General features: G+C 40.3%; 1 protein-coding gene across 1 annotated transcript in view; it reads left to right on the top strand.

Moving 5' to 3' along the window:
* The first annotated feature begins 711 nt into the window (after positions 1-711).
* The window catches only part of LOC143291033 (rhodopsin-like), a 69,843-nt gene continuing 57,351 nt past the window's right edge, over positions 712-13,203 (top strand). The window contains exon 1 of the mRNA XM_076600653.1: positions 712-995. Coding sequence (XP_076456768.1) covers positions 712-995 — 284 coding nt within the window. The remainder of the gene's footprint in view (positions 996-13,203) is intronic.

Raw genomic sequence — 13,203 nt, 5'->3', positions numbered from 1 at the left:
AAATCTCCACCCAGCTTGAACTCAACGGGCAGCAAAATGTAAAAGGTAGGATTACACGATGTTTCATTTTTGTATGAAGCAATTCTTTGCGGATAGAAAACCTAATAAGCTGACTTTTAATCATGTTTACAGAATCTACGATGGATCTGCATGAATTGAAAAAGACTGTGCCTGTGACAAAAACGTCTTAAATTGATACATATTATCAATTTTCAAACTGAGGAGCGATTCAATTATATATCGGAAAAGATGCCCCTTGGACTTGTTAGGTCTTCGATCGCCCTGGATGCAAGAACAACATACTCATCATGGGTTGTCATGCACGTCTTGCCTCCCTTCTGCAACGAAGTGTCTTAAAACCCACAGATATTATGAGTATATTCAATATATCATGAGTATGCGGATAATGCGCAAATCTCACTTCCATCCAGTCTACCAACAGGCAACAGACGGGGGAAAAACCCGACGATGTGTGGACATTGGAGAAGTGCACGGTGTCGTGTGTCCCTTTGACTGAGAGCGAACCGCCCCTGAAATAGAAGAAAACTGGATAACAACGGCAGCAGAGACAATATATCAAACAATGATAACAGGAGCAACAGCAACGGCAGCAGCGTTGATGTACGCAAAGTCTCAGCACTGATGTTCACCACAACAGCCCAGCACCACCCACACAGACTGTGTCAGCTGCATCAGCCCCCGCGTGGCACGATGCCGTACCAGCCTTTCCCCCAGCTGCAGTCCCTGTTGAGAAGCGAGGATCTCAAATGCCTCCTCCCCTCCACGACTAACGCCATCACCATCGTCGTCACCCAGGAAACGACCTTGACCTCGATCCTGCGTCCGGTCGCCCAGGGAGACCACCTGCGCCACAGCCACTGGCGCGGCCTTGACCCTTTGCCCTCCTGGCAGCACCGGTTGATCGGCGTCTACATGATCCTGCTGGCACTGACGGCGGTGATGGGCAACATCCTGGTGATCTGGGCATGTGTCAGGTAAAGCCGATCTAGCTTGTCCGTGGTTTATTTGTCACGTTTGATCTGTCTGTGGATTGGAGGGGGCGGGGGGGGGGGGGATTACTGAAATAAGCATGGTTTTGTCTTGTCTTGTCTTGTCTTCTCATGTGTGTGTGTGTATGTGTGTGTGTGCGTGTGTGCATGTGTGTGCGTGTGTGTGTGTGTGTGTGTGTGTGCGTGTGTGTGTATGTGTGTGTGTGTGCGTGCGTGCGTGTGTGTGTATGTGTGTGTGCGTGCGTGCGTGCGTGTGTGTGTGTGTGCGTGCGTGCATGCGTGTGTGTGTGTTGTGTGTGTGTGTGTGTGTGTGTGTGTGTGTGCGTGCATGCGTGTATGTGTGTGTGTGTGTGTGCGTGTGTGTGGAGGGGGTGACATGTGGGGAGCGGGGCGTGTGTCTGTGTCTCTGTGTCTGTGTTCATTTTATTCAGAACCATGTTGTATGGGTCTGTTGACTTCGTGTCTTTCCATTATCTACAACTACTACTACTACTACTACTACTTCTACTATATTGTATTTATGTGGCGCAAACTCCCCGAAGATGGGCTCTGAGCGCCTCATATGAAACAGTACCTATATAACATTGCATTATACCACACTCTCCGTCTCTGTCTGTCTGTCTCTCTCCCTCCCTCTCTGCCTGTCTGTATGGTGTGTGTGTGTGTGTGTGTGTGTGTGTGTGTGTGTGTGTGTGTGTGTGTGTGTGTGTGTGTGTGTTCGTTCTTTAGTTTAGCGTCTTTTCACTGTCAGTGATATTAGACGATAAAAAAAAAAGTGCGTGTGTTTGTGCGGGGGCGGGGGGGGGGGGGGTTGGGGGGAGAGGGAAGAGGAAAACAGAAAAGGTAGAAAACTTCAAAAAATGCATAACTAACATGCAATTACATTTAACAATAACAATTCAATAATGATAATAATAATAATCATAAATCATTAACATAATTCTGAAGTACATTAAAGGAATGTAGAAATAGGTCTATGAACAAATGCCTGAGAAGGTTCGACCATAAGAACTCGTCAGAAATAACTTTCCAAAAATCATCTGCATATTCTCTTTGAAATACTTGGGCCAGAAGGTACGTAACTGCTGATAGTGAAACAAACAACGATGCAAGCTGAACTGCTTACCACAGATGCATGTAACATTTTTACTATACTTTGTCTTCAGCGCATCAAAAGTTTTATACGGAAGGAAGTAGAGGTGTGTGTGTGTGTGTGTGTGTGTGTGTGTGTGTGTGTGTGTGTGTGTGTGTGTGGAGAGAGAGAGAGAGAGAGTCCAAGAGATTCTAATACAGAGTAGACGAGTGCTTGTCATTTTTCCCTCTGTATTTTCTTTTTTTCTTTTCCACGTTTCTTCTGTTTTATCTTTCATGTTCACGAAGAGCCTTCATGATAAAGTGCACATAAATGTACATACATATATGTTATGCTATATCATATCATATTATATTTTCTCTTACACACACACACACACACACACACACACACACACACACACACACACACACACACACACACACACACGTGTCACCATCTCTGTCATCACCCCCGCCCTCTCTCTCCCCCCTCTCTCTCACTCTGTTTCTTTCTCTCTTTTTTTTCTCTCTCTCTTTCTCTCCCCTTGTTTCTCTCCCTGTCTCTCAAATTGGAAGAACTAGGGGGCCATGCCTAAAATCTTAATCCTTGAAAAAAAAAAACGTTTTGAGGTCTGAGTTCTGAGTTCTCTCTGTGTGTGTCTGACACACACTCTCTCTTTCTGTCTCTGCCCTCCCTCTGTCTCTGTCTCTCTCTCTCTCTTTCTCCCTCTCCTACGTATCGTCGTGAAGTCGCTCCATCCATCTCTTCCCGTGCTTCCCTCTTACTCTGCCTCCCATTCCTCTGCCTCTCATTCTACCCCCCCCCCCCCCCCCCCGCCCCCTCTTCCTCCACAGCCACCCCCTCCCCCACCCCCTATTCCTTAATCTTGCTTCCACCCCCCTCCTGTCACCGTCTCTTTTCAACTTCAACTTCTCTCTCTTCTTCTTCCTCCTCCTCCGCCACCTCCGACCCACCCACCCCCACCCCTGCCTCCCACCCCGCCCCTCTCAACCCCCTCCCACCCCGTCTCTCTATCCTTAACGTTTCACGTGAGAACTGTACGCATTGACATAAGAGCCTTTGTAAAAAAAAGAAAAGTGTCTGAAGCATCTCTCTCTGTCCCTGTCTCTGTGTCCCTGTCTCTCTCTCTGTCTCTCTCTCTGCCTCTCTCTCTCTGTGTATGTGTGTGTGTGTGTGTGTGTCACTCACTCACTCACTCTCTCTGTCTCTGTTTCTCTGTGTGTCTGTCTGTCTGTCTCTGTGTGTGTCTCTCTCTGTCTCTCTCTCTCTCAGTGTCTGTCTGTCCATCATAATTTTCCATTATTTTGAAGGCTGCATAAATCACACTAATGTTCACAGCAGTTAAATTTCAATCAATTTAGTTTTTTCTGCCTTTTGGTGCATGGCGGATTTCGAACTCAGTTAAGATGAATTTGCATAAATCTAAATGAAAACATCGAAACATTATTTCCATCCCTAATCGTTTCATGTTATTTCTTACTTTGAGAATCCTCGTCAATTTCAAACTAATATTTCTTTCAGCGTAATGTGAATTCCACACACACACACACACACACACACACACACACACACACACACACACATTCACACACGCGGTCTATTAGTATAATGCTTATTTTGAATATCTATGAAATGTATTGTATGTGCTTGTTTTGGCAATGGATTTGCATCATATGAGGAAGTATGTGTGTGAGTGAATGGGATGGACGTGCTGTAGTCGTGTTCGAGGATGTTTTATTTGTATTTGTATTTCTTTTTATCACAACAGATTTCTCTGTGTGAAATTCGGGCTGCTCTCCCGCATGGAGAGCGCGTCGCTATACTACAGCGCCACCCATTTTTTTGGTATTTTTTCCTGCGTGCACTTTTATTTGTTTTCCTATCGAAGTGGATTTTCCTACAGAATTTTGCCAGGGACAACCCCTTTGTTGCCGTGGGTTCTTTTACGTGCGCTAAGTGCATGCTGCACACGGGACCTCGGTTTATCGTCTCATCCGAATGACTAGCGTCCAGACCACCACTCAAGGTCTAGTGGAGGGGGAGAAAATATCGGCGGCTGAGCCGTGATTCGAACCAGCACGCTCAAATTCTCTCGCTTCCTAGGCGGACGCGTTACCCCTATGCCATCACTCCACAGTATATTTGTCTCACAGTGTGTGTGTGTGTGTGTGTGTGTGTGTGTGTGTGTGTGTGTGTGTGTGTGTGTTTGCACAGAATCCCTTTGTCACAATGACTACCATATGAGAGTCGGAAATTCGATTATTATGTCCCCTTTTGTTTTACAATAAACGGTTATGTCTGTGCAGTCATGGGAATTGGGAAGACAGCTGACGTTTTGACGTCAAAGATCCGCCTTAATGTGACATCGGTTATATCTTTTGACAACAGGTTCATGAGTCATACCCTCTCCAGACCGGAATTCCTCTGTGGGTTTCAGTCATGCTTGTGTATTTCTGCGCACGCGCGTTGTGTGTGTGTGTGTGTGTGTGTGCGCGCGCGCGCGTCGTGAGGGCTGCGATATGTTCGGATGTGTGTGTGTGTGTGTGTGTGTAATATATATATATATATATATATATAGAGAGAGAGAGAGAGAGAGAGAGAGAGAGGGGGGGGGGAGAGAGAACAGGTGATCGCACATACCCCACTGGACACTCTGCGTGATGATCTCGAAAGACGAGAAATTCTCTTTCCCTGAAGATACTTCCCAAACTGTCAAGTTACCCATAAGGTAGAAAGGTTGAACAGTCGATTCCCCTCGCCTCTCAACTGACACGCAACGTTGGTCGCCTTGGGGACACGGTACCAGATGGAAACGACCTGACTATCTGATGGAGACTTGAAACCAGGCCTGTGATAAAACATGATATCGCTCGGTTTTATTATGGAAGACGTATGTTGGTATTCGAGTGGATTAGTCGTCATGGAAACAAAGAGCGAAAACCAAGAACCCCTAATGCAGAGTCAATAATCATCTAATCCGCCGGTAGGTTCTTTTTGCTGGTTTTACCCTTACATTAGCTGCATAAATATTTTTGTTTTCATTATCGCTTCGGAATGGCTCGTGGGGTCCCCATCATTTACACACTCCTTATGCAAAGACGCAGGCGCTGGTTCCGACGCGTCGTGCGAATGGACGACTGCCGAATACCCAGGGACCTCCAGAGCGGAGAGCTGGCTGAAGGATAGCGTCCCACAGGAAGACCCCAAATAATTATGCTATAACGATGTATGCAAAAGAGACCCAAGGACCCTAGACATAAAAAACCCAGACATGAGGGAAGCCGTAATCTCCGAACGATCATTCTGGAGGCAGACAGTGCAGAAAGGCCTCTCCATGTTTGATGAGACACCCAGCAGTCAGAGGTGAAATGGCGGAGAAGGATGTCCCAAAAAGTCTGACGGACAGACCAGCATCAGATCTCGTCTGTGCAAGGCGTGGGAGAGGCTGTGATTCTCGAAAAGGCCTGTTCAGCCACAGCCGATGCTGCACCAGAAACATCACCCACAGCACAACTCCGTAGTCTCTCAAGACTTACGGGTGCTTACTACTAGCTTCTTGGCGTTTCTGCGACCCACGCAACGCTCATGGGGAACTCACAGGGATTCCAGTTCTGTCAATTCATCGATTGTTTTATTGTCAGTCCGCCTGTGGAGAGAGTTAAAAAAACAAACAAACAAAAAAACACAACAACTCTTGCCTGCCTCAGGACGCAGCACTTACGTCCATAGTGACGTAATTGCTGACGTCATAAAACGATGGGGGACATATCTCTAGAAGGCTAAAAATTCACACATTTGATCTGGAGTGGAATATCTTCAGAATGCTTTCTCAGTTTTTCACTGATTGGTATGGGTATTGCTTTATGGTTGAAACACCTCTTTCTACTGCGTTTTTTTCCCTGTCAGTCAAGGGTTAAAACTAGCTAAATCTGCTGAAGCTGGGATGGGCATGAGTATGGGTAGACTGGACATGGCCGTGTCATTGCATGGGCGGGACGGATACGTTCACTTACAAATCACTGGTCAAGGACGATGAGTTCAAGGACGTTTGGTACACTCCAGGCTTTATCGTACCTACATCTATGGTTATTTATCCGAATGATATTTACTGATGATTACCGTCCTTTTTTTTTTTTTTTTTTTTTTTTTTTTTAAATCTCAGCTCCACGTTTACATACATACACGTCCTAATGCACCTGTGCATACCCAGACAGAAGTACATGAGTATGAATGCATGTACGCTTGCACGCTCACACATTTACACACTCACTCGTGTGCGAGCGGTACGCCTGAAATAGCATCTGTTTTTTTCAATTTCGGTAAATAACATTCAACATGTTTGCCATAACAATCGCTCGCACCAAATGTTGGCGCCATCTGATGTATAAAACAATGAAAGTAAATGAAACGCTTCAATGCCTGCGATGTTACAGCTATAGTGATATTGTATCGTGACGCGGTGACATTGTCACAACTATATATGCACTGTTCAAAGTGGGATGGATGTTGTTCACTGGAACCCCTCAATCCTGTTATCAATACCTCTTGATTTTCTTATTTATTTACTGTAAACAGTCTCATTACAGTTTCATTACTCATTGTACACTATTTTTCTTTTTCATGAGATATTCAAAAAGTGACATTTTAAACAGATGAAAAATGTCCGAAAACATTCGAGGGTAACAGATCAGAGAGTGAATTTGGCGAAATATCAAAAACAACAACAAAAGAGAACAAACAAAAGGAAAAAAAAACTATTTTCTTTTCTGTGCCGGGCAGATATGGAATATTAGATAACAGAGCTAAAACCTAAGCTTTCTTTGAAATGTAAGAAGGAATGGCAATCACGATTTATCTCTAGTCCAACACTCACACACACACACACACACACACACACACACACACACACACACACACACACACACACACACATGAGTGCGTGCACGCACGCACATGCATAAGCACACACACACGCACGCGCACACACACGAGCACGCACACACAAACACAGAGTTTTGATTTTTCTTTCTTTGATGTGTGTGTATTTGATTGGGGAGTGATGCAGTGTGATTTGAAATGTAGAACAGACCTCCGGGCCGCTCCTCCCTACAGGAAGTGGTTTTATTTGCTGTTTTTGAAATGTGTGATAAAGTAATATGGTGGTGGTGGTTTTGTTGTTGTTGTTGTAGTTGTAGTTTTGTATCTTTTTGTTTTTTCCCCCAGATATTTGTTTCTGGGTAAATATTATTTTAAAGTGACATCTTTAAATCAACATACAACATTCTGATTTCTTTCCAATTTAGATTGTTGACATTGGGTGTTGTTTTGACCCACTTGTTTTCTGAGTGTAAAGATTATTGCTTCACTCCTCGTCTGAGATATGTGATTGGCCGGCTGGTATTTTTACTGTCTAGTCTAGCGTGCCAGAGTTATGAATGTTTTTGTCTGTGAAGTTGTACCTGCGTTACAGTTATTTTCATTATCATTATGAGTGGTCAGATTTAAGGACATGTCAACAGATAGAAATGTATGAAAATGTACACCCGCGCCTGCCATGTGCAACACGGGGTAAACAGAGAACACGTGATTTTTGTTGTTGTTGTTGTTGTTGTTATTGTTGTTTTTTGTTGTTGTTGTTTTTTCACAGCTAAATGGGTTTGTGAACAGATCAATCTTTTTTTCTTTTTTTTCTGTTTTGTTTTTGGTTTTTTGTTCTTTTCTGCAACACACACACACACACACACACACACACACACACACACACACACACACACACACACACACCTACACACCTACACACACACACACACGCACGCACGCACTCACTCACTCACCCACCCATGCACACACAGCCATACATGCTTCTCCCGCGCGCGCGCGCGCGCGCGCATACACACACACACACACACACACACACACACACACACATACACACACACTGCACACACACAAATTAATATTTGCATCCAACCCTTCAGGAACGCGCGCATTTTAATAACACGTAGCAAGTGCAGTCATAGCAATACTAAAATATGTGCTCCTCCATTGCTTCACTTGGTAAACTATTCGATGTCAATAATGCCAAGATTCAAACTTAAGGGGGAAGTGGGGTGTCTTGGGGTTTTGATTTTTCTTTCTTTGATGTGTGTATTCTTTGATTGGGGAGGGATGCAGTATGATTTGAAATGCAGAACAGACCTCCGGGCCGCTCATCCCTACAGGAAGTGGTTTCATTTGCTGTTTCTGAAATGTGTGATAAAAGTAATATGGGGGTGGTGGTTTTGTTGTTGTGGCTGTTTTTTTCTTATTTCCCCCAGATATTTGTAAAACGCACACACTCACTCACCCAAGCACATCCACCCATACACAATTCCTCACTTGTTCGCACACGTGTGCGCACACACACACACACACACACACACACACACACACACACACACACACATACACACACACGCACGCATCCATTTGTGTGTGTGTGTGTGTTTTTTTTTTTGTTTGTTTGTTTTTTGTTTGTTTGTTGGTTGTTGTTTGTTGTTTTTTTTGTTGTTGTTTTATCCAAAGACAGGTTGAGGTGTTTAGATGATGAAAAAAAAAGGTAAGGGGAAAAGGAAATTTTTTTTTTTTTAATTGTGCATGAAGTTCCCCCCCCCCCCCACCCCGCCCCCCCCCCCCCCCCCCCCCCCCGTGAGTTTTGCCTGAAGGTCAAGGTCAGAGGCATGTCAGGATGAACAGTGAACATGGTTTGTGCCCAGCTGGATGGATAAAGGACAGTTTGATGGAACCTGTTTCGGTTCCCTGCACGCCCACACCTACACACACACACATCTCCCTTCCTCATCCCTACCCAACCCCGGTCCCCCATACATACACATACATACAAGCAAACCTCTTTTATTTTTATTTTTTTAATTTTATTTATTTATCTATTTATTTATATATGTACCTTTTTGTGGTTAGCTCCTGTCCATGCTTTAAAAGAATATTGTTCAAAAAATTATGGATTGCACTTTTTGCTCGAGAGCGAAAGTCCAGATTATCAGCCTTTTTGATTGTTTTTCTTTTTTTTCTTTCAGTACTCAGTGTTAGTGCCGTATTGTTTTGTTTTTGTTTTATATGTATGTGTATTTTCTGTGGAACATTATATACGTGTAATAACCATTCTGTTCTTTGTTTATGTTTATGTTTGACTTTGAACCATTCTTTTCTTTTTTTATTTTTATGTTCGATTTTGATAAAAACAGACAGGGTTTATCAGATCATGTACAGAGGGGTAGATATGAAATCTTTAGACTATAATTAATGTCTAGTCTTTCAATAATTTCAGCTAATGTTCAGGGCCTAGGTGACTTTCAAAAAAGACGTGATGTCTTTCAGTTTCTTAGACAAAAAAATACGTCAATATATTTCCTGCAAGATACCCACTTTGTAAGTAAACAAGAGAGACAGATAAGAGCTGAATGGGGATATGAATGCTTTTTTGCATCATATACATCACAATCAAGAGGCGTAGCAATTCTGTTTAATAATAATTTTGATTTCAAAGTAAAAAATATAATTAAGGATGTTCATGGCAACTATCTGATCATATCAATTCAAACTATGGAAAGAAATATCGCACTGGTAAATATTTATGGTCCGAATAGGGATAATCCTCAGTTTTATGTAGAATTAAGTAATAAGATTAAAGAACTGGAATCCGAAAAAATAGTAATTGGAGGGTACTGGAATCTAGTTTTGAATCCACCATTAGATTACAGTAATTACAAACATGTTAACAATCCTAAGGCACAAACAGAAGTTATTAAATTGACAGGTGATCTAGAACTGGTAGATATATGGCGGGAAATAAACCCAGAAATACATAGATTTACATGGAGAAGATTAAATCCACTGCAGCAAGCTAGATTAGACTTTTTCTTAATATCCGAAAATTCACTAGCTAATGTAAAATATGTAGACATTTTGTTCGGTTATAGGAGTGATCATTCTTTTATTTCAATAAAGTTTGAGTTTAGAAAAGATACTCGGTCAAGGAATTTTTGGAAATTCAACTCATCACTTTTAAAAGATAAAGAATATGTAGATATGATAAATAATACAATTGAAAACATAAAAGAACAGTATGCTGCACTAGTATATAATAGATCAGAAATATGTAATATTCCCATAGAACATTTACAATTTACCATATCGGATCAGTTATTCTTAGATACCTTGATAATGGAAATAAGGAAACAATCAATAGAGTATAGTTCTAGAAAGAAGAACAAGGACACACAAACAGAAAAGCAACTTGAAGAAGAAATTACAAGCTTAGAAAGTAAAAGTTGTAAATCTGAGGAAGATTTACAGCAAATACAAGAGAAGAAGAATAGTTTAATTACACTAAGAAAAACTAAAATACAAGGAATATTGTTAAGAAGCAAAGCTAGATGGGCAGCGGAAGGAGAAAAGGTATCAAAATATTTTTGTAACCTTGAAAAGAGACATTATGTTAGCAAACAAATGTTTAAACTAGTATCTAAGAATGGTAGAAATTTAGATAAGACAGAAGATATGCTGCAAGAAACGAAAGAGTATTACAACAAATTGTATGAGGAGCAGGAAGTAAAAGACATTAAGTTAGAAAAGTACGTTAATAATTCGCCTAAACTAACAGAGACAGAAGCCAACTCGATAGAAGGTAAATTAACTTTGAATGAGGCATCACTAGCACTAAAAAATATGAAAAATGGTAAAAGCCCAGGAACAGATGGAATGACAGTTGATTTCTTCATTTTTTTCTGGAAACAGATAGGTGGTATTGTTGTACGATCTTTAAATGAAGGGTTTGAGAAAAAAAGAGATGTCCATTACACAGAGAGAAGGTATCATAATTTGCCTACCAAAAGGAGATAAACCCAGAGAATATCTTAAAAACTGGCGTCCAATATCACTGTTAAACGTAACTTATAAAATTGGTTCTACCTGCATCGCAAATATAATGAAAACAGTCTTGGATAAACTTATTAATGAAGATCAAACGGGTTTTGTATCTGGCAGATATATAGGAGATAATCTAAGGCTTATTTATGATATAATCTATTACTTGAAGGAAAAAAATCTACCAGGACTATTAGTTTCAATAGACTTTGAAAAGGCTTTTGATTCAGTTAGTTGGAAATATTTGCATAAAGTTTTAAAACATTTGGGTTTTGGTGAGGATATTCGTAGATGGGTAAAAGCGTTCTACACCAATATGAAATCCTCAATAGTAGTTAATGGTAAAGTATCTACAAGTATACAGATTGAACGAGGCTGTAGACAGGGAGACCCACTCTCGCCATATTTGTTTATTTTGTGCGCAGAGATAATGGCTTGCAAAATTCGCCAAAATACAAACATAAAAGGTATTAAGATATCAGAGGTAGAATTTAAGATTAGCCAGTTTGCTGATGATACGTCTTATCTTTTAGAGGGTGACAAAAAATCATATGGAGAACTGTTCAAAGAACTAGAAGATTTTGAAACAGTCTCAGGACTCAAATTAAATCACGAAAAAACATGCAATGTATGGCTGGGAAATAAGCGTAATTGTGATACAGTTTATTTATCAAATTTGAAAATGAATTGGAATCCACCACAGTTTAAAATCCTTGGGCTCTGGATTACTAATGATTTAAGTAATATAATAGATTTAAATATAACTGATAAGTTCAATGAAACAAAAAAACTGTTTAACGTGTGGATAAAAAGACCAATTACACCTCTAGGAAGAGTAGCTGTCCTTAAGTCGATTATCTTGTCAAAATTAATTTACTTATGGATTATGCTTCCAAATCCACCAGATAACAGTATTCAAGAATTGCAAAAAATGTGTTTTAATTTTGTATGGGATAAAAAGAAGGACAAAGTTAAAAGATCAGTGGCAGTGCACAGTGTACAAAACGGAGGTATAAATATTCCACATATTCTATCATTTATAAAAGCTTTAAAACTCACATGGTTGAAAAAATGCTACAATATGTCGTATCGTCCAAAATGGAAAATTATATTATCAAAAGAATGTCCAGAAGTTGAAATGTTACAAGAATATGGCCCAGTAGTTCTTACAGTTGGAAGACGTATAATAAACCCCTTTTGGAAAGATGTGTTTCGTAGCTACACAGAATTTTATGACAAAACTGATATACATGTTGAGCAAGATATCCTGATGGAACCTTTGTTTTTCAATAACAAATTTAAGATTGATGGTAAAGTCTTGTATTTTGAAGACTGGGTCAGAAAAGATGTTTATTATGTGAGAGACATTGTGAAAGGGAATGGACATTTTTTCAATATTCAAGAAATCCAAGATAAAATTGAAAATCGAGTCCCAATGTTAGAATTCTTTGGTTGTGTTAATTCAGTTAAAAGTTTTTTAAGAGAAAAAAACATAACATTTGAAAACAATGATCACAATGGAATCAGCTTTAATAAAGCATACACTACAATGATAAAGGCACCAAGAGGAACGAAATGTTTCTACGAAATAATAATTGGAAAATCAGAAAAGCCAAATGCCTGTAAAAATTGGGACTTGATTTTTGAAAACAAGCTTGATTGGAAAAACATTTTTTTCAATACAAAAAAAAAAAAATCCATGAAATAAGGTTGAAATGGTTCCAGATGAAAATTAATTACCATATTCTTGTGACAAATTCGGTTTTGATGAAGATGGGAATACTCCCACATAACATGTGTAATTTTTGTAAGGATGAAAGAGATACAATTCTGCATTATTTATGGGAATGTAACCATGTACAACATTTTTGGAAGGAGTTTGTGAGATATTTAAAAGAAATGTGTTTACATTGTGATAGACTTAACCTGAATGACACACTGGTGCTTTTTGGACATAACAAAATGAAAACTGATGAATGTTTCTCATATATCTTATTGACAGCTAAATTCTATATATACAAATGTAGAATCAACAAAGTAAAACCAACATTACAAATGTTCAAAAAGGACCTCAAACAGGCATATGAAATAGACAAGTATGCCTTTAACATAACTATGGAATATAACAAGTTTGTGGAGAAATGGGCACTTTATAATTGTTTGATACAAGAT

The sequence above is a fragment of the Babylonia areolata genome, chromosome 1 (genome assembly GCF_041734735.1).
Source record: "Babylonia areolata isolate BAREFJ2019XMU chromosome 1, ASM4173473v1, whole genome shotgun sequence".
Taxonomy (NCBI): Eukaryota; Metazoa; Mollusca; class Gastropoda; order Neogastropoda; family Buccinidae; genus Babylonia; species Babylonia areolata.
This window is presented reverse-complemented; position numbering and strand designations above follow the sequence as displayed.